Source organism: Brienomyrus brachyistius, chromosome 22 (genome assembly GCF_023856365.1).
Source record: "Brienomyrus brachyistius isolate T26 chromosome 22, BBRACH_0.4, whole genome shotgun sequence".
NCBI classification, from domain to species: domain Eukaryota; kingdom Metazoa; phylum Chordata; class Actinopteri; order Osteoglossiformes; family Mormyridae; genus Brienomyrus; species Brienomyrus brachyistius.
The window spans coordinates 8370712-8392895 of NC_064554.1; the positions used below are offsets into that span (position 1 = coordinate 8370712).

Consider the following 22184-nt stretch of genomic DNA (forward strand, 5'->3'; position numbering starts at 1 on the left):
CACTGACCCTGTTAGATCCCATCACAAACAAACAGACTTTTATGCTCCTTCAGATTAACACTGTTATAATTTTAACAGCTGCAAATTCACTGACTTCTGTCTCTTCAGTCTTCCCCGTGTCACCAACACAAACTAAAAAGTGCAAATTGTCTGATAGATGTGACATCACAGTCCCATCCAGGATAAGATATTGTGCAGTGGTTATAAAAATTCAGTAGATTTAACTGTTATGGGAATATTTCTTTTATGCAGGGGAAAGTCATAGTTGTGATCCATCCAGCCCAATGAACTCATCAGTCCCACCATTTGAGGGAGAGTTCAGGGTCTTGCAAAACCAGTTCCCCCTGGAGTGGATGTTTTTGCGCTCTCAACTATAAATCCAGCAGATGGCAGTATTGAGTAAAGAACGCAGAAACACCCGGACACCCGCGCGCACATCATCAAATTGACGTGTAGTGTTTGTCTCAGTCCAAAAATGTCAGGATAACAATCAACAATTTCAACCCCCATGACTTTATTCATACCAAATTCGATAGCAGTGTGATAAAATTGATCCTCCTGGGATGGATAAAATTTTAGATCAAAATGGCAGTTTATCTGAGTTTTTATGTATGTTCAGGTCATTTTTGACAACATTTTTTTGTGTCCAAAATAAATAGTATGTAAGAATACTAGTAGACAGGACAGATCTGACTCCTGTGGGTTGTCACAAGCTTAGCCCACCCTAAGGTTTATTCCATAGACTGTGCAAAGAATCCTGTAGCTGACCCTACGTCTCAGTAATACAAGTCTGGAGGAAATATAGGTTTATGTTGAATTTTAAATGGGAATCTACAACCCAGTTTCAAATAAAGTTGGGAATGGGTATGTAAAATGTAAATAAAAACAGAATGCAATGTTTTGAAAATCCTATAAGCCCACATTCAATTGAAAATAGAGTAAATGCAACATATCAGATGTTGAAACTGAGAGATTTTATTGTTTTATGATAAATATATGCTCAGTTTGAATTTGATGCCAGCAACACGTTTCAAAAAAGTTGGGATGGAGGCAACAAAGGACTGGAAAGGTTGTGTGATGTTAAAACACCTGGTTGAATATCTCACAGTTAATTAGGATAATTGACAACAGGTCAGTGAGATGATTGGGTATAAAAAGAGCCTCCCAGAGAGGCAGAGTCTCTGTGTGGTGAAGATGGGGAGAGATTCACCGCTCTGTGAAAGACTGCATGGGCAAATAGTGCAACGATTTAAGAATAATGTTCCTCAGCGTAATATTGCAAAGAATAAGGATATTAACAGGTTTTGGAGCAACTTGTGCTGCCATCCAGACAGTGTCTTTTTCAGAGAAGGCATTATTTATGTCAGCAAGACAATGCCGAATCGCATTCTGCATATATTACAACAGCATGGCTCCGTAATAGAAGAATCTGGGTGGGAGACTGGCCTGCCTGAAGTCCAGACCTGTCAGCCACTGAAAAGATTTGCCACATCATGAAATGAAAAATATAACAAAGGAGACCCCAACTGTTGCAATGTTGAAATCTTATATCAGGCAAGAACGGGACACTATTTCACTTTCAAAACTCCAGCAGCTGGTCTCCTCATTTCCCAAACATTTACAGTGTTGAAGTTTGTTGAAATGTATTGCTGGGATCAAATCTGAATCGAACATATATTTTTCATAAAACAAAATAAAATTCCCAGTTTCAGCTTTTGATACTTTGTCTTTGTTATGTTTTCAATTAAATATGGGTGTATATGATTTGTTAATCATGGCGTTCTGTTTCTATTTACATTTGCACAGCGTCCCAACTTCTGGAAACAGGGTTGTATTTTTATACAAGAGATCACTCAACAAGGACACATACAGCTCTGGAAAAAGTTAAAAGACCACAGTACAATTTTATGTTTCACTCACTTCTCAGTTTACAGGTATCCGTCTGTGTAAAATTTACATTTTTTTTCTTGCAAGCTCCAGCCTGGCTCTGCCCTGTTTCTCATTAATGAAGGGCCTCTTCCTTGCTTTATGGGACCTCAGTCCTGCATCTGTGAGCCTGATACAGACTGTCCTCGCAGTGCACCTCACACCACTTAATGTTTCTACATTCATTTTGAAGGTCACTTGAGGTCACCCTCCAATTTATGATACATCGCTGGATAATGCTCATCTCTGGCATTAGAAAGTTGCTTCTGCCCTCTACCTGGCTGGTTTCTGGTCATTCCCAGTGTCTCCTACTTCACATTATTCTTGTGTACTGCCCTCTTAGAAACTTTGAGCCTGGAAGCAGCCATCTTCGCAGTGTAGTCTTCTGCCAGCAGAACCAGGGTTAAACCAGGATTTAAAAATATAGAGTGGTCTCTTTATTTTTTCCTTGAGCTATATATGTATATTGACAGTAACCACCCCACTCTAAAAAAGATGCTATACCTATGTTGTTGGTGAAACATAGCTTACAATGAGTGTCCATTGAGTGTCCACTGTGAATTTTTTAAGGAATAAGATGACTGAATGGAGGTGAGACAGTGTCCCCTGCTGTTCCAAGTGTGGGACTGCAGGAATAGACGTTGCCCTTCTGTTTAGATTAACCACTGAGAAACTAGAAGACGTGATTCGTTTAAGTTTAATTTGCCCAAGAACAGTATGTATCACAAGGCTAAGGAACAGCTACTGTCAAAATTCAGTATTTCCCTTAATCAAGGAGCACCGAGGCATAATGCAGGCCTGGATCATGCAAAGAAGCCTGAATGCAAGACATGAATGTAGTGCCTCTTGGGAAGTGTAGGTCACATTAAGTTCTGTCTCATCACCAGCCCCAAAGGTTCTCACAACGCCATTCGAGGTGTGGGCAGTCACTTAGCCCTAAGCCTTGATGGAGGAGTGAGCAGATCTCCTGAGTCATGGAGGACTCTCAGTCCCTACTGTGTTTTCCAGAGTGATGTAGTGGAGTAATTTCCCCACATCTGGACCAATTATATACATTTTGACCATGTCACTTACGTAGTCAAAAAGATTCACCTGCAGGTGCAGCTTAAAGGTGGCTAAATGTTACCCTGAAACCTCCTACATTTCAAAGGGTTGCTTCCTAATTTCTGTTCTCAATGCCAAGGCATCCACGTGTAGTGACTGAGGTCTAGCCCTCGGGCCAGACTGCAGCCATGATGGCTAGGAATGTACACAGATACCGATAAAGCTGTAATCTCCCGCTGCAAGGGTAACCTTTGTGGTGGGAGCGGGTTTTAGATTAACAGAATGATTTGGGGTGACTACAGAGAACAATCCCCCGTACTTCAGCATTCTTTAACCAGCAGGCGAGGCAAATGGTAAGCAATTTAAGGAGCTTAGACTAAGAAGGTTGTCATCTTGAACCTGGCCGCATACTTCAGATGAAATAGTCGGAACTGAAGTTTTTGTATGTATGATGTTTAATAAAATATTTCATTGTAGAGTCTTAAAGCACTCATGTAAGTCGCTCTGGCTAAGGGCGTCTGCCAAATGCTGTAAATGTAAATGTAATCACCGTGGCGATTACTGTTTCACCGTACCTCCTGTGTGGGATTCCCAAGGCAAACTCTTTTGTTTGTTCTGATCCTATGCACTGTCCATGATTGGCTGACATAAATGTGATGCTTCAGGATTGGTCAGTAGGACTAATTATGCAGTTACCAGCATCCTTTGCACTGCACTTATTATGCATATTTGTGTATTTCTGTTAATAGTAAATGTCGTAACCCTGTAATGTTTGCTGTGAAATGTTAGCGTGTAACCGTGAGTGTCATGTAAACTGTTGGCTTCCCTGCCTGTGCCGCTGCTACTATTAAACCAATAGTGGCTGTTAATAGAGAGAGTAACTCCTATTCCGCAAGAGCTGTCATCTCCCTTATTAAAATGACACACACACACACACACACTCTCCACGATATGCTTATTTGGGCTCTGTATGTGGGTCTCCACATTGAAAACACATGGTACCTTCCAGGGCTGTGGTGTGACAGCACATACGAGGTGGTGCTGTCCTTTTAAGTATGTGACGGATTGTTCTCGCTGGTGTGTTCAATTTCTTTTTGTCTGAATGTTGTTTGAAGAATATGGGTGTCGTTAGCCTTGGGTTTGAATGTCGTCCTTGCATTAGGCGCTTATCCTCCATCCATGTTCCAAATTGTTCAATGCTGGCTCATACTGATCCAGGATCTGATCTCAGTCCATCGTAGAGGAGCATTCTCACGCATGGAAAATGGCATCAGACACAAGAAAAACTGCAGAAGCACAGACCTCAAACTGACAATCCTGTGGAAGTTAGGTTACATACTAACCACTGAGCCACCACAATGCCCCTGACTTGTATTAAGGGATAATCTGCAAAGAAAAAATGTAACCTCTCTCTGTCTAGTACTTAACTAAACAGATTAACAAGGTCTTCATATTAGAGGAACTTTCTTTGTGGTTGTTCTAGAACTTACAGATGACAAGCACATACTCTAGCAGCACATAATAATCATCATCTTGGGCCCCCAATAAGGGATGGGGCCGTCTGATCTTTCATTTGCAGGTGGGGGCTCCATCTTGCCCAGCTGAGCTGGTGGAGGAGGCTGTCCCACCATAGCAACAGGAAGTTAAACAGTAGTTGTGCATTTCAGAGGGTCTGTAAATGCAAGAGCTTTAGGTTTGTGGCTTAAATTATTCCCATCTGCTGGGGCTGGACCTCACTGGGAAACAATTGGCAGATCATGGCATGGTTAGTCAGGAGCCTTGGCACCTGGTATTTCAGTCCTCTTTGCTGGTGCTCTATTCCAGATTATGCCCCCCCCCCCCCTGAACTCCCCACTTCCACCTCTAGTTTCACCTTAATCATTATATTCCTCCTGCTCTTTATGCTATTTTGTTGTTTTACTCGGCATCTCTTTGTTGTCCAGTTTCAACAAACTTGGGCAGCGCATGATCCCTTGGCAACAGCTGTTGCTATGCATCATCTACTGAAAGCTCATTGGTCCTTTGCTTTTAAGGGGAATCGTTTGATGGAGTGTGTGTTGATGGGGGTTAATATATATAAATAATATATATTTATAAAAAACTAAACTCTCCTTGATGTGTACTCCTGCATTCATTTTTCTGCGTACCACTGCAAAAAACACCAGTTTTCTGCTTTTGAGGTATATTTTTAGTAAATAAAAGCCTTTTTGCTGGTAGTTTTATTTAGACCTATTTAATAATGTAGACTCCCGAAAAACAAGCAGAAATGTTGCTATTAAGTACATAATTTGTAAGCCCTTTCATTGCATATGTACATTTCCACTCTTATGTTTTAGTGCAAAACAATCTATTTTTAGAAAGTGACAATTTTCTAAATTGTGCCATTGTTCTAGTCGCTATAAATGTTTGTGCGTTGCTCTTCGGAGTAATTTTAAAACACACCTTCCCTTTTTGCTGGAAGATGACCTATTTTAGAACAACCCCTTTTTGTTACAGCAATGCCCAGTGTGGTCATCTGGAGGAATTAAACTGTAGTTAGGCCAACGTGGGGGGGCGGGGGTTGGGGTGTTGGTGCCAGCCAACAGCTAGGTGCAGACAGACAGAGAGAGGTGGGCAGTAACCAAAAAATGTACAAATGAAAGATACTGTTGGTTACAACAGCATATTAAAATAAGTGAAGTTGAAAGTATGTAACGTATAAATGTTATTGTTGCCTGAATATTCCCTCTCCCAAGTGCAACAGATGCTGTTTTATCAGCGTCTTTGGCCAGCCAGCTTTGGCTGCCTACGGACTGTGTGGCCTTCAAGAGAAACCTTCCTTTTCCCAGTAAACCTTTCTGTCAGCCTTTCGGTCTGATCAGAGCTGCAAGATAACTTTAGACTCCCATTTATTTCATTAGATTAGTTTAGCTGACTATAGTATCTTGTTTCCCTGGTTATAAATGTATTTCAAAAAATAGCTTTTGGGGGCTTTTTGGTATCTGTGATTTGTTACCTTCGTGTGTATATTTTTACCTGAATGAAAATGGTACCTACATGGGCCCACACTCCTGCACTCGTCCAGCATTCTACCTTTTCCTTGTGAGAACGGAAAGAGGGATATATTCTGGTGCTGCTTCATCGCTCCAGGTTGTTATTGTTCAAGAGTAATTAAGGATCCACTAAAACTGTTCCATTGCAGCTGATGAATTTTATTTGTGTCTCCAATACCAGATCGCTACAGGCACAATGTGTGGCATCTTATTGGCTTACACAAAATGTGCTTCTCCAGCCGTCAGGCCACAGTGAATAGCATCAACTCACCAAACTATTAGTGAGAAAACCTACAGCAGTTAGGTCATGGTTAAGGATAATTGCTTACTTATGTTACTGTATTTAACATGCCTTGCAATTCTCTTCCCAGATTCTTGATTAAAGCATTTAAAACCATCTGGCTATAAAATAGTCAGCTGATCGAACGTACGTCAGCTGGTCAAAAGAGTGTATACTGCATGAATTTATAAAAGGATACTTGTATTGAAATATAATGTAAAAATCATGTTTCCCAGTGTAAGACACACATAATTTATTGTTCTGTTGTATATCACAATGTTGTAAATTCTGTGTATATTTTTTGCTATCTGTTCTTCCCATTTCCACTTTCATTGTGTTTTATGTGGTTTGTGCCAGAGGAGTCTGCCCTGAAAGGCCTGTTTGCTCCTTTGGCTGGGCAGACAGCAATGTGGCAGCCAGAACCCCTGGCTGACGCTAATGTGGACCTTCTTTCCCCAGTAAACAAGTTCGTGAGAGGAAGCCTTTGTTTGACAGCTATTTCCATGCAGCCCGATCCTCCTAATACTGTCAGCTCACCAGCCACAAAATATTTGCCTCGTTTCTTTATGTTCACAGCCTAAAGCTGAAGTAGTCTATTTTTATTTTTCTAATTTTCTTTGGCAAATACATCTCATATGTAACCCCTCGAATAACAGAGGCAAGTCCCGGTGTTTGACTTGAATTGCCTTTTTAAATTGTTTTCCCAAAAAGCCATTTTATATTACAAGAAATATTACAAGAGAAATTTTGTTACAAAATCATTTTCAATGTGTCTTGCTTGTTAAAGTTAAAGTTATTACAACGCGTTAGTATTAGCTATTTTGCCGTAACGATGTGATTCAACTCATAAACTCTTAATTTTACACTTACCCCCGAGGGTATTAACTGTGAACAAGATATCTGAATCACTTTAGTTAATGTTTTAAACTTTTGAATATTATGCAATGTAGCTTACAGTTACAAATGCTGGCACGATTAAGTTTAGTGTAATAAAAAATATGTCAACACACAAATTTACGTTCAATTAACAAGCTTTTTTTATATGAAGTTTGTTCTCAGATTAACTGAGGGCGTATTGTGCAAGTCATTTTGTGTGATACACATCGATTTTTGTCTCTAATGATAACGATTCGAATGTTTATGTACCGAGAATAATTAATAATATACATTCTGTACGTGACAATTAACTGTTAGGACAAACGCGTATATGAGTTCAGTCTACTTGCATTATTCGACAGAAAAAAAAAATCTAGCCTGTATCTATATATCTGTCGTTTGTTAAAGCTCAAACTCCATGTGAAATGCATACACGTGTCCTTTTTTCTGATACATTCTGAAGAGTGGAAATCCTAATGTATTAAGTTTATTTTAATTTAATTCATATGTATTACTTTTTAGACCCATGGCTGTTATTTTATGTGATTAAAGGTGTAAAAGCTGGGGAAATAAGCGATCAAATGATAATTAGAGTCGTACCCGCGTATTCCGACGTTGCTCGGCTGCGCGCACGCACTGCCGTTGGGCGTGACGTCAGAACGCCTTCGAGCTCGAAAATGTTTGGGAGTGCTGGGATCTTCGCAGGAATTTCCGACGTGGAAATAATACGAGTTTATCTCTGGTAAACCCGGGCAAAAACCAGCGGCTCGGCGCGCCGTGGCTTCCTGCGCTCCGGCTTGGTTCTTGGGGCAACCCGAAGACGAAGTTCGTCGCTTTTTCGGTTTGTTTGCGGAGTGATGTCGAATCCTGGCACCCGAAGAAACGGGTCTAGCATCAAAATCAGACTGACAGGTAAGCGCGCTAGCTAAAGCCTGACCCGGGTTAGCCGCGGCTACATGCCCTTCCACACTTCGTGAGCTTCCAGTTCGGCCGTGCCACCCCTTTCAGCTTAAAGAGCTGAAAAGCGAGCCTTCGTAAAAGGCATACATGCTGGGAGTGGACGTTGTGTTCCGTTGAGGGTGGTGGGTGGTGATGATAGTGCCGGGGGAAGTTTAAAAAAAACGGCCGACGCGCCTGCTGTGTTTAGCTCCGCTGGGGTCCCCCGTCACGTTGCTCCTTCTAGGCGCGGCTAACATCCAGGCGCCCCGTCTTAGGTATGTGTGAGGAAACCCTGTGAAATGGGATCATATCCAGTCTAGCCAGCTGGCTGTCGCCCCTCACGCCGGATTTAGAGGTGCCTTATGTCTGCTACAGCTACCAGGGAAAACTAGTCTTCTAACGAGCGTGGATTCCCCTTTACCGAAAGTGTTTACGCAATAATTAAGCCTACAGCTTGGGGATTGAGAGTTTCCTCTTTGACCTGCCATCGAATGCTATATATATATATGATTATGTAGCATTAAAAAACAAACTTCCCACGCTGGTGACCGGTGTTACTTCTTAGCCAGAAATTGCAGTGCTGGTAGATGCAAAGGAAATTTTGCTTTTTACCGACCGATTGCTCCTGCTAGATTTAAAGCCCCGGAGCCATTGTTTTTTTTTGTTTTTTTTTATTAATTAAAGTGCCCATGCTAGCAGGCGTAATTTAGGTTTACAGCAGAACCTTAAAAGAGTGAAATATAGCTCTCTGTGAGCAGATGTCTTTTTCAGGAGCACAGTGGTGGTGATAATGCAAGTTTCAGATACAATAGTTGCTTTACCGTAAAACAATGTGTGGGATTTTTTAATTTTTAACTGAGGTGAATATCTTGCCTCATTTGTTTTCAGAAAGCCTGGAGTCAGTTTTTTTAAAAATTTTATTTATTATTATTTTTTTTTAACAAAGACTGGAAGTGTACATGCTGGTGTGTCATATCCATTCGATCTGGAGTGCTGGTCTGTTCTTTCACGGGAGACGAAAATGCACATTAGGGCCTCCCAGGTGCTTGGTTACTTTGTCTAGCTTTAATTAAGCTTTCCTGTGCTGACATTTCTGATCCATTTTAAAATGTCTAAATAGAAGGAAACTTGGCATCACTTTACGTGTATGTGTATGTAACAATCCAGTAGCCTGCAGGTGAGGTGAAGCACTGTTTCGTGTTTTATCTTGTTCCAGATTGACAGATGACACGTATGATCGAGCATGTTGGTCACAGACATGTGGCCCACCTGAACATTAGTGACCATGATCCATTTGTTTGTTGCTATCCTGTCTACCGGTTTGTAGGGTTGTGCTGTCTGGGGCTTTAACTGGCTTTTTGACTTGGGCCGTATTGATTGCGTTTACAGTCTCTACTTGCCAGAACCTAGTGGGGGTGAAACAGACATTTGGCTTAGCCCATATGACCTGGTGCCACTGTCACTTTGGTACATGAGAAAGATGAAATGGTGCAGCGTGGATGAATCCAAGTGAAGTCTGGGACTCCATACGTTCGCAGTTGGGGGTTCTCCCCATGTCAGGCGGGTTTCCTTCAGGTTGAGATGGATTAGTGTCTCTGAATTGCCAATAGTGTGTGACTGAACTGGTAGCCCATCCATAGTATTCCTGAGGTTGGCTCCACGCCCCCCACAACCCTACACCAGATAAGCGGTAAGCGGTTGAAAGATGAAACTTCAGCCACCCCCCCCCCCCCCCCCCATCGACAGATGGTGAATTTTTACGAAAATTATGTTCCTGGAAATGGAGGAGTGTCTGAGGGAGGTAGGCAAGGTCTCAACCCCAGCCATGTGCCCACCCTCTTCCCCTCAAATGCGCATGAAAGGCTTTCTAATTGGCTTAGGAATGTCTGTGTCATGTAATGAGGAGTGTGGAGAAGTTTTTCTGGCCAGCCGGCCATGTCTCTCAACCCGTCTGCCTCCTTTTCTTGGAGGAAGCATGTCTGGCTAATCTTTGGATTGTCTGTTTAGTTTGCATAGCATCAGATCCCTGTAAAGTTGTCCAGCTATCTGATCCATCTCTGGAAAAAGTCTGAGGTCTTTTCAGCTACTGTTTTTTTTTTAGTTTCCGTTAAAATCACAATATGTCTGTTCTTGAGATTACTATCAGTATTTACATAGTGGTAAGGACTATGATGCCCTTTGTGTTGCCTGCCTGTAGAGATGGAAATGTGCTGGAGAAGATGATTTGTTTTTAAATGAAAGAGCTTGTCCCATTCTGTTTTCAACTTGTATCATTAACATGATGTGTCACTTGTAATGCAAGATGAAAAATGCCTTAATTTGAGATACGCAAATTCAGAATAAACTGTCATGTTCCTTATAGGGCACCTGAGTTACCTCACTGCATGGGAATTGGTGATGACTGGAATTACGCACAGATTAGTCCAGACAGGTTTGGTTACTTTACAGTCAGTCTGCTTTCGGTGCTGTCCAGGCCACTTCCTGCAGGTATTTTTTTTAAGGGTGATAGAATTACAAATTCCCATTTACTTCTGAGTAAGTATAGTGTTAAGCAATATGAAGCACTAAGGAAATTCAGTTTTGCCTTTTTCTCTTTTCATTGGCCGATTATTAACCTAATTTACATGGAAGGGGAATTGTTTTTCACTGCACTGGATCTTAGTGAATCATAAAATGCGGAGAACATCTGTGTTTGTGTAAACAGATATTTCTAGTGTTACATGTGCCATAAACCCAAAACTATCATGAGCATTTCACTCTTAATTACCAGTGATATTTACATTTATACACTTGGGTGGACATATGAAATCAGTTTTTGGCATTTAGTTTGGCATTTAGTATTTAGACTCAGTTTGCTTTTGAAACATCAACAGTTTACAGCCACAGCAGGACAGATGTCGTTTTGGCCTGAGCTTCCTTCGGTCTGGTTCAGATTTCTGTCATCCTTCCTGGTCATTGCTTCGCAGTGTGCTGTGATATTCATGTTTAGCACCCCTGCCCTTGACTTGGTGTTTTGTAGTCACTAGAGATGTCTGCATTCTGTAAACTTTTCTGCATGGGGCACTTTGTGGAGCTACAGATGACAAGAGAGCCTTCGTCCGTCTCAAGGCTGTGACGATCCCGGGAGAGTCCCAGGTGACTGTCTGTTTTTCCGAACTCTTTGGGATAAAAAGATCACTATTGCTAATTCTAGCAAGGGAGAAACACGTTGGATCAACACAGATATGTTGGATTACAGCAATAAGAAGATGACATTTCCCATCTCCCTGAATCCTGGCAGAACAGACCAGATTCCTTGGAGCCTTTCTTGGATTTTTACAGGGCCGCTTTCTTGAAGTTTAGGCCATTTTTCCCACAGAGGAAAATGAAGAACCCCTTACTGGCACCAGCTGAGGGTGCTGCTTTGACCTGTCTCTCAGATCTGGTTTGTAATGGGTCCGGCACCAGCTTTTGGCATGACCAGTCCACTCTTGCAAAGTCCACCAATGCTGAGTGTCCAGAAATGCTTTGAGGAAGGTCCTGCTATTTGACATTCCTTGGATGTTCATCAGTCTGCATTTCTTTTCAAGGAACATGCAGCTGGGGATAATTTCATGACAGGAGTCTAGAACCGTCTTTTCAACCAACTCGCTGCATTCGTACTATCTTGATCGATTAGGTATTTGGATTACATAGTGTTTACCAATTTATAAATGACAAGTGGGACAGTTTTTTTCTCATTTGATACAATGATCAGCCTCTGGTTGGTATATGGGCAACACTGCTCTTAGCTATTATAGATTTTTTGGAAATAGAAAGAGCTAAAAAAGATTTTTGGTGTTAGCTCCTGGAGTTGTTGGGACTTTATCTAGACAAACTGCTTGAAAAGTTGTGCAGATGCTGATTCCTCGCTCTGCTGTTTCCGGGTCCTGTATCATGCGTTTCTAATAATGAGCGCCTTGTGTTCCTCAGCAGAGATTTGGGGATTTGAAGCATAGGCTGTGAAAAGTGATGGATTTGCAGGGCACCTGTCTTTCGAAGCACCTATTCCATGGAGCCTCCTCACGATATGTCACCGTGCAAACGCTTCCTGGCTGCAGCACTGATGAAAATGAAGGGACGTCTGTTGTATGATGCTGCCCTTGCCTGTGAAACCCTTTTGGTCCGCAAGAGCTCAAATTGTGTCTTGGGTGGGCGAGCCTGTGTCCGACCATCACATCCTCACACAACTTCCATGGCTGTTACTGCAGCACAGTTGACTGATGCCTCCCCTGAGCTCATGTGACGTGCGATTTTTCTCCCGTGGCTAGGAATGTTCCTGCAGTGGAGTGGAAGTTCAGTAATGGGAAAAAAAAGGCACTGCATGTTTTGTTTTGTCTTTCCTGCATAACTCATCATGTCTTTCCAGAGTGAATTGATTATCATAACCCAAACTAACCTACATTATGAATTCCTGCCAGTAGTCCTCCGTGCCCTGTTACATTGCGCTCTGTTCTGTTGTTCCCCCACCCTGGTAGCTCACAGCCTCGTCCTGAAATAAACCTCCTTTCCTGGCAGGCCAGTCGATCTGTGGGTCTAACAAGTGGCCTGTTGTCTTAACCAACGATCTCCATGCTGGCGGTTAGTGCTGATGGCTCTCCCAGGCTCTTCTCACCTATTTCTGTTTGTGGGCTTTGAGGAAAGGTCCGTCCTCTTCCCATCCATGTCTTGGTGTGTCTCGCTTCGTTTCTTTCATGGGTGCTGTGGGCTACTCTTCAGCTGGAGCCCAAACTGTGGTCAGGCTATTTGGGTGAGCAAGTGGGGTTATCTATGTGAACATTAGAAGCTTGCTTTAAATGGGTTTTCAGTTGCAGAATTTAAGGGGACAAACAGTGCAGTTTTCAGGCTTGTGCCGAGTTGTGCTGTTGTCCCGCTAATGCGGGAATAACTTTTCTGTAATTCCCCACTTAAATTCCCGTTTAGGGAGACTGTCCACAGGATGGATTTCAGGGATGATGCAAGGCTTTTTAGCCCCAGAAGTATTGCGTGACTGCATGAGAGAGCGAGAGGTAATCTCCCGACTTTTTCACGGAGAGTAACTCGATGCCCGTTTATCTCTCCGTTCAGCAGTTTGGATGGGAAGTGATGCTCTGAGAATAGCTCAGCTCGTGAAGGAAGCCGCCAGCAGTCTGAGGGTGGAAGTGAAGACGTCTGAGACGGCTTCAGTGGACCCGGCTGGGGGTGGAGATGGCAGATCAGCAGGTGTCCGGCGTAGAATGCAGTGCCACTGTTCTGCTTACGCATGTGCTTCCTGTAGGTTACAGGATTACAGTGTTAATACCAGGCAAACGCCTTGCATCTTTTTCCTCCCTTAATTCCTTCTGAACATGATCACGGCGCTCAGCGCAGATTCCCTCTCTCTTCGCTTCTGCATCTGCGGCTGACGCAGCACTTTAGGGCCTGTCCAGCTCCAGCATTTCAAGCGTGCCCACAGCAGCGGAGCCCCCCGATTGTTGCATGCTGTTCCCTCCCCTACCACCCTCTGCCAAATTAGGCTTGACTGCCTGATGGCTCTGGAAGGCTCCCTTACCTAAATCGACTTGCAGAGCTCATGATTTTCCACTGTCCAGATATTTCCACCAGCTAGATACTTCACTGCTTTTAATTTTGATTGAAAGTCTTACTCAGGGTGTGGGGAGGAAAGGTTTCCAGCTGCTTGGACCAGCAGCTTTCAAGCTATTAGTCTTCAGCTTCTGTTACCCATCCTCCACCCATCTGGTATGATAACAGTACATCAGTTTGTGCTGAGCGTTTCTTAATGTTTTTCGGGAATAAAGCTGAATCACGTCGTATCAGGTCGGCATGCAGTTCATTGTTATTGGGCTGTGAGAGTGTGAGTGATTTACAGTAATTGCTGGAGAAGCCACATGCTCTGGGCCTCTGCTGTTCCAGCCTACCTTGGGTGGCCCGGCGGCATGTGTTTAATCACACCACGTGCTGCCCCATAAACACACAGCGCCAAAGGATGGGCATTATGGCGTGGGGCTGCCCACCTCGCGTCACACCTGCTTTGTATGCGTGTGGCACCCGGGGTGTCAGGAATCGATGCATGCTTAGCATCACCTCATCCCCCCCATCCTCCTGATTTTATATCTCACTGGCTCGGCATCAGTCCATTCTCTTCCAGAGCTATATTTATATTTACTCATTTATTTAAAGTCTGCCAAATCGCCCTCTCGTGAAATGTTCTCTTCCAGGTAATTTGCGGCCCCAGAGCAAACAGGACTGTGAAAATGAAAGGCAGCCATAAGAGAGTGGTGTGCGCTAGTGGTGATCCTCACACAGCTGTCAGGCATTTCAACCACTCCGAAGGATCACATTTTAAAAAGTTTTAGAAGGTCTGGTTTGTTTTGTCGTCTTTTGAGTTTTTGGTTGAGTTGCGGCTAGATTTTTCTCGACCGACCCATTCGAGGTCCAAATTGATAAGTTGAACGTGTCTCAACCCATACAAGTTTTAGCAGAATCTGCTGAGATTTTGGTGGAGGTACAAGTCGAAAAAAATTCAACAGACCTGTTCAGCATCCATGTTGGTCGAGTTCCAAGGTTGTACCATATTATTAAGGGTCCAAAGCACGAAGTGCTATGGAACCTTATTGTTTTTATTATTATTATTTTATTTATGAATAGCGATGTATATTGCTCAGGAATTGAGAAAATCATGATTGGATCATGAAAGACTGATTTCAGGCAGAATTACTAATCAAATTTTGCAGTCATTATTCGAATAATTCCATTAATCCCTGTTCCCACCTCACACATGAAGAAAGGTGCATGGATTGTCACTTTTGCACAATATCATCTCTGTGGAATACAAAGTATTTCCATACAGTGAATCAATTCTTATTTGCTTGTTGATCTCACTCATTTTTGTAAAATTTCTCACAAACACGCCACACTTTGAGTAAGCAAGGATGACAATGATTATGAGTGGCTTGGAGAGTGCATGCAGAGCTCATGCAAGAACAGTAGAACTTCAAAACGAATAAACCACAAATTTAGAGAACAAATAAATCATAACTGTTCATCATTTATACAAACTTAACAAATTTAATCTAAGGATGCACTGATTGCAATCTTCTTGGCTGATTTCCAATTTTTTTTTTTGAAAGTATGACCTGCTGATTTTTCCCAATTCCGATTTTCATTCTAAGATCTATAATTGACAGCATATACGAAAATCAACTTTTCTTTATTTCTGCATGTTTGTTTTTCCATTATAAAATAAATGGCTAAAGTTTGCAATTTCCCCCAAACTGCACTAACTTATAGGATCTTCTCTTACTTTAACAAGTCTCAAAATAATGTTCTCTGTGACTGGAAAGAGGTACAAATAACAATTAACTGAAAATGAGCTGCTGTACACCCAACTTTGACACATTTCACTTTACGAAACAAGAGCAGGTGCTACAGATTTAAATAACAAAACAAACGTTATTTACTTGTATCATTTTCCAGTTTGTTTTAATTTTCCGGATAACACAACACTGGCCTTTTCCTCTTTATTCAACTTATAAAAAGTCCATAGCTTACAAACCTCTAAATAACCCAGGTATACTATTCTTTTCCAAATAATAATAGATGTAGGGTAATATTATTAATACCAACATTGCATGTTATGCACATGCAATTCTTACGTCGCTAGTCGGCTAGATAACGATCAGGCTTTTTCATACCTTCATACTATATGGACATTATAGCGCAGGGGATTAAAGTTTAGCTTTGTTCATAGGAAAAAACCTGAGCTTACTTTGCAATTTTAATGATTACTCCTTTTTCAGGATTATCTAGTATATGTTTAACAATCAGTTTAAAGTTTGCCTCTGATGTGTCACCACATTTTTCTGGTGATTCCCCCACGGTTTACTTTGGCTTTACATGTACTACAAATTTTCAGCTTTGTGTCGTCTTCATTCACAGTGGAGTGAAGACGAGTGTGCATGCAGCTGTGAGGCTATTGCCTGCGCCACTGTGATACCTATGATGTGTGGCGCATGCATAAAACTGACCGGTTCGGTATTGGAAATACATAACACTGACCGGCCGGTCTCTGGTCCAGGTCGAACCCACTGAAAATTGGCCGATTCTGGTCCCTGGATCAGCTGCATCTCTAGTTTCACCTCCAGCAAAGTTCTGCATTACCTTCAGCATTTGGACTAGCTGTCCCGTCGATAACCTACCCAGTTCTTCGAAAATAGTGAATAGGGCGACGAGGCTTGAACTAACCATGCGCCTTTGGAACACATGATGATAAAACCCCGTAAATCAGTGTTTGCTGACAGCAATCCATGTTGAATCCAAGTTAATTTAAAACATGAAACTGTTCATTAATGGCTGAGTAAAGTTTGTGTTTCTGGCGATAGAACCCAAACCCCCTCCCCCTCCCCCCCCCCCCCCCACTTGGAAGTGTTCGTTTTTGCAACGTTATGGCCAGAGCATGGAATACTTCCCATCTGCTTCTGCGTTTCAGCAGAGGACAGCAGAGGACCCCCCCAGTGGTGCTATGCGTCGGCAGGCATTTGGCATTCCCATTCAGGCCACAGGCTCCTGTGTGACTGTGCGATCCTCCCCCTGTGCTTCCTGGCCTCGTTGCTGTCTGTCGCAGATCCTGGTAATGGGCCCCATGAATTTATGAGTGAGTGCTCTTTATGGCCGCTGTACTGCTTAAGTGAAACGGCCAGATCGCGTGTCACAGGTGTTGCTCTTTACTTTATCACTTTCATTCACACAAGGTTTGATGAAGGTATAGCTGACTCTCCGCGGTCACACCTTTTGAACAGCTTTATGAGGTTAACTGCAGACACGAGAACCAGCTTGGCTAAGGCGGGTTTACTTTACAGCAGCAGAGCACAGCTCTCATCTGCAGGGATGCTTGTGAAATCGAGCGGCTCTGTGTGTAACAGACCTGGAGGCTTTTTGCACGTTGGTGGTTGTGTAACAGCTGTACAGGGCCTCGTAATGAGTCAATGAGACATTGGCATTCGTCCAACTTCATCGCTGTTCTGCTTTGTTTTACTGTGTGTTCTGTTCCGCTTGCAATGGAAAAACTTGCAGCGCCTTTTACCTCTAGACCATCTTTCTTCTGCATGTCACTGCTTTGTTTTCAGTTCAAAAAGACTGCCTCTTCCACGATGAAATGATTGCTAACTGGATGTTTTGCTAAGCGTTTCATGAGACTAGGGCATTGGAAATTTATTGGAAATATAAGGCTGGCTGGCTTCCCTTGAGCCCAAGGGCTTCGGAAGCCGGCAAGGTGAAGTAGGGAATTCAAGCCTTGTTTAAGCCCCAGAACTGGGACTGGAAACTATAGAAGAACTGAAGTACAAAGTCTCCTTTGAGCCCCATGAGGCTGCTGTCTGCTTTCGTAGTGTGTATGTGTGTGTGTGTTTACACACACCAGAGTTCTATTTTTGTCAGTAAATAATAGGCGTCAGTGGCTTTATCATTTTTAAATGCGGTTTTCTAGTGGTGTTTGGAATATTATGCTACTATGGTTGGCAAATAAAGGTTCATTGCTCAGCATGACTTCAGTGTGTCATTAAAGTCAAAGCTTGTATGTGTGTCTTTCCGCTGCTAGTTTAAATATGGCCTTTGTGTACATATTGAAGCATTTTCGTCTTATTCACCTTACAAGGCAGTGAGGTTTTTAGGGAAAATCCCCGCTGTGTACAAATCTACTAGTTACAACATTGTGTCAAAATCAGTTTGTGCATATTCTTCTCTAAAGACCTGCTGTTCTTTTCATAAACAAATAGTTTACGCTGCCGATAGCCTTGTCAAATTTGGAACAATCCTGTTCACACTCGTGTGGGGAGTGAGCGTGACGCTGTAGATGAAGGCTGAAATCCGTCGCGGGCTGGTAGTCAGATTAGGAGGGGGTGAAAACAGAGAAAGGAGAGGGGCACATTCCCGAAATCCGCCTCTCAGGCAGCAGGCGGTCTCGCCACTCGAGCACTGTAGCGTACAGGCTGCGATTAACCTTGATTAGCTGGGTGGTCTCCGCCACCTGCACCCCCCAAAACGAGACATCTGGTTAACTTCAAGTACCTTTCCCTGGACAATTTAACAAACTGGGTCTACATGCTGCTGTACGTCCGACAGGCTCCTTTAGTGTCTGGCCCAGCTTTCAGAAGGTCCCTACGGTGATGGAGGCACTTTCACCTTACTGGAGGTGCTCTTCTCTTTAGCCTCCATTGTGGCGGCTTCCCTTCGTCTTAATGGATCCCATGTCAGCCTGCTTTGCGTGTGTGAGACAAGGCCTTAAACAGAGAGTGCAGTAGGAGTTGGTGAAATAAGCTGGAAAGCAGAATATGACCAACAAGTAGATCAATCCCTCCTGCCCGCCCCCACAATGTACGTACTGCTGAATATGCCACCCTACCTTGCAAAGCCTGAGTGGCCACTTCAGTGTTTCATTACAAACTTCCGAGCAGCCGTCCAATGTGCAGCTTGAGGTGTCTGTAAGGAAGTAGTCTTGTTCACGGGAATCCAGTGTTATAGGCCCAAAGGTGTGTGAAAAACAGCGCATTTCAGTCATCAAGCATATACTGTAGTATTGTATGAAGTACTGTCAAAGGCCTACAGTGTGCCTTTGTTGAGATGGATATTAGTGCAGGTACTTCAGTGGGAATAATATCGGGTTTCTTACACAGTCCTGCAAACAGAAATAGAATGTTTATTTGTGCTGTCAGATAAACGATTGTATAGTTAATGAGACCACCTGTCCTTGACAGATAGGTACTCTAGAGGTTTTTTTGTAGTTTTGTCTTCACATGTTTCCTCAGCTTGTCCTGCAGACATCGATGTCTGTACAAGCTGGGCTGGGGGCCAGCTGGCCGACCTCCGGGGTGCCAGTGGTACTGTGAAGCATCTCACTAACCCCAGCTGGATGAGTGCTGCAGCACTGGAAAGCATGAGGACCCCAGTCTGAGGAACACAATTCATGGTCGATCCTCCCTTTGAGTGTCGAACTGAATTTTCTAAAATTAGATTATTGTACATAAGACAAAAATGAGTCCATATGACTGTTCTTTGGTATGAAATGCTCACTGAGTCTGTATAACCTCCTCCTTAATTTCTGTTTGCTGTGGATGTTCTTCACTCAGTCATTTGGTACAATATTATGAAACCCCAGAGCGAGTACATTTACGGCTCTATGAAACGTGGCCTGTTATATCATTTTAAGACGTGCCTGACATGTTTTGGGGCTTTTGTTGTTACTCTGTCAAATTACCACCGGATGTGATTATACTGTAGGTCGAATTTTCTGCCACATGTCTTGTCAAAAGAAAATATCAGCTTGAAGATAAAAGGTCACCTTCAGTTTAAAAGTGACGTTAATTGCATACTTTAGCTGAATCAGTAGTGGATTAATAATTGCTGCACTAGGTAAGCTGATTACAGTGTGTGAGCACCCAGTTCAAAAGAATGGTGTATAATCAAGCATCAGTTAAATATGCCTGTAAACATCATGATTGCTGTTTGTAGAGGACAGTGAAAATGGCTTTTAAAAATTCCATCTAGCTCTCCACCCCCCACGTCGTCTTTTCTGGTCGTTCTTGGCCTGGGGTGAGCTCTTAAGTTTGGGTGGCTTGGCTGTCTAGTGTTCCTCTTGGGTAGAGCCCAGTCTGCTCTGGTCTGTTCCCTTACATGCTTCTAACCCTTCTGGAATATCCATAGAACCACAGTCACATGCCGTGCGGATTCCCTTTACAAGCAGTTGAGCTCGGCTGCAGGCCTGCAAGGCTGGGTGGAGCGAGTCCGCTGTGCGGAAGACGAGTCGGTGACTCATGTGGTTTTCCTGAAAATCTATGATCTTATCAGGTCCGTTTGGCGAGTGAGCCCTGCATCTCCTGCAGGATGTGGTGCACGCTTCCTCCTGACTAACACCTTACAGCCACATGTACGTCACCTTCCGGTATGCAGCTCCTGAGAGCGGTGCCCCATCCTGGGATCAGTTAGGTGGGTGAGTCATCGGTGAGGAAGTTTCCGTCTCTCCCTGTACCCTGCCTCTGTGTGGGCGTTTTGCTAGAAATGGTGTTGCAGTAGAGCCTGGTCTGAAGGATATGGGGGCTGGGTGACCCGCCACATCCTTACGGAGAATTTGTGTATTTAGGGAATTGTCATGGTTTTCTGTTCCTACTGTCTGTGACACTGTGGTACGGCGGCCCTGTTAGTGAGCTGGGGATGCGGCACAAACAAACAAGTACCCTCATCCTCGCCCCACCACTGCCATCTAAGCTCATCTTAAATAATTCAAGTGCTCTTCAGCTCCACGGCCATTTATTGGGCTAAGGGCCAATTAGGAAGGGCTGAGCCAGAGGAGGCCTAGGCGTGTGTCTCTCTGCCGTCACTTCACATGTTTTGTATTTTAATGAAAACCCCCACTATCCGAACATGATGAAAGCTGCATTTATGGTCTGCATTCGTTCTTGATAATAATTTTTTCTTCATCTGTCTGCATCTCTGCCCCCTCCAATCTTGCTGTAGTTTGTCAAAAATATCTTTGATTGGACACTGACACCCTGAAGATGCATATGGGCTTTTGTTTTAAGGGTTTAAGAACACAGCCTCCACCTATCAATTATGCCACACCAATGACGATAGAGTTAGATGATAGAGGCTAGGACTGGGCGATTTGACCTCAAATCAATATCACGATTAATTGAACATTTTACCTTGTATACGATTAATGAAACACTACTTTGTGTTTTTTTTTTTTGTTTGTGTTTTTGCCCTCAAATTTCATTAACAAGATTTGTGTTGTAAGTATGCTCAACTGTTAAAGCTGGGAGGTTCTAACAAAAGACTTTTAAAGAGTTTAAAATAGTTGAAGGAAATCCACAGATGAATCTTATCGTTATGCATTGAATGTTTTAAACAGCCTCAAAGCACAAATCATGTTGTTGTGGGGTTTCCTCCAGGTACTCCGGGTTCCCTCTACAGTCCAAAAACATGCTGAGGCTAATTGGAGTTGCTAAATTGCCCATAGGTGTGTGTGTGTGTGTGAATGGTGTGTGAGTGTGCCCTGCGATGGGCTGGCCCCCCATCCTGGGCTGTTCCCTGCCTCGTGCCCATTGCTTCCGGGATAGGCTCCGGACCCCCCCGCGACCCAGTAGGAAAAAGCGGTTTGGAAAATGGATGGATGGATGGTAACAAAATGGACAGCATCACTGAATATTGAATTTTGACTCTCAAAATACAGTGCAGCTTTTTCCAAATGTTTTTTGAAAAACATTTTAAAAAAAGCCTCAGGTAGCTTGCCAGAAGCAGACGGGTTACTGCAAAGTGGGCAATCAACAAAAAGAAACGAATTGCCGTAGGTATTACCTTTGATAGCTGAAACTGTTTTTCTTCACTGTTTACCTTGTATGTGTATGAACACACACCAGGAAAATTAACAGATTTTTTTTATCCTTTTTTTTTTTTTTTTAAGAATTAACAGAAATAACCAACATGGGCAATATTATGTTGATTAGAGGTTCTGAGTGTTGGTTTTGATTAATTTTCGATTAATTGCCCAGCGCTAAATGAGGCTGGACTGTTAAGTCTGGTCAGCTGTGAGAACTGCAGGTCAAACTGCAGGTAGTAATGTCGTTAAAAGGTTGTCAGGAAGGTGGTTGGACTGTGTGTGATGCCCAGTTTAAGCCATCCTCCAGAAGGTGTTTTAATACTTGCAAGGGAGATTCCTCCATCCTTAGGCAGTGTAGTATAGTGTTAGACTTGAAGGAAGGACTGAAAGCACTTAATGATGCAAAAGTGTGTTTGTTGGGTGAAAATATATCCCATTTAGACTGCAGTAGGGCTGTCACTGTACACATATTCAATGTGTACCACTCGGTAGAATGAATATGCTTACTGACACTGGCTAAACCAGAATGTTCAGCATGGAAAACATTTTGTTAATTGTGGCTGTGAGTTAGTTACAGTTAATGCTTCTTATAGTCAGTCATAATTGATGGAAACCAAAATGTTCCTAAACCCAGTACATAACACCGGAGAGAGAGTAGTTGAAAAGACCAAAACTGTGTTGGCTCTGTTGTTCTTGCTGGAAATGCCTCCAACATGCTAAC

General features: G+C 43.0%; 1 protein-coding gene across 2 annotated transcripts in view; it reads left to right on the plus strand.

Moving 5' to 3' along the window:
- The first annotated feature begins 7796 nt into the window (after positions 1 to 7796).
- Positions 7797 to 22184, plus strand: part of LOC125718049 (E3 ubiquitin-protein ligase SMURF1-like) — a 30685-nt gene continuing 16297 nt past the window's right edge. For both annotated transcript variants that reach the window (XM_048991530.1, XM_048991531.1), the window contains exon 1: positions 7797 to 8070. In XM_048991530.1, coding sequence (XP_048847487.1) covers positions 8016 to 8070 — 55 coding nt within the window. In that variant the 5' untranslated portion in view covers positions 7797 to 8015. The remainder of the gene's footprint in view (positions 8071 to 22184) is intronic.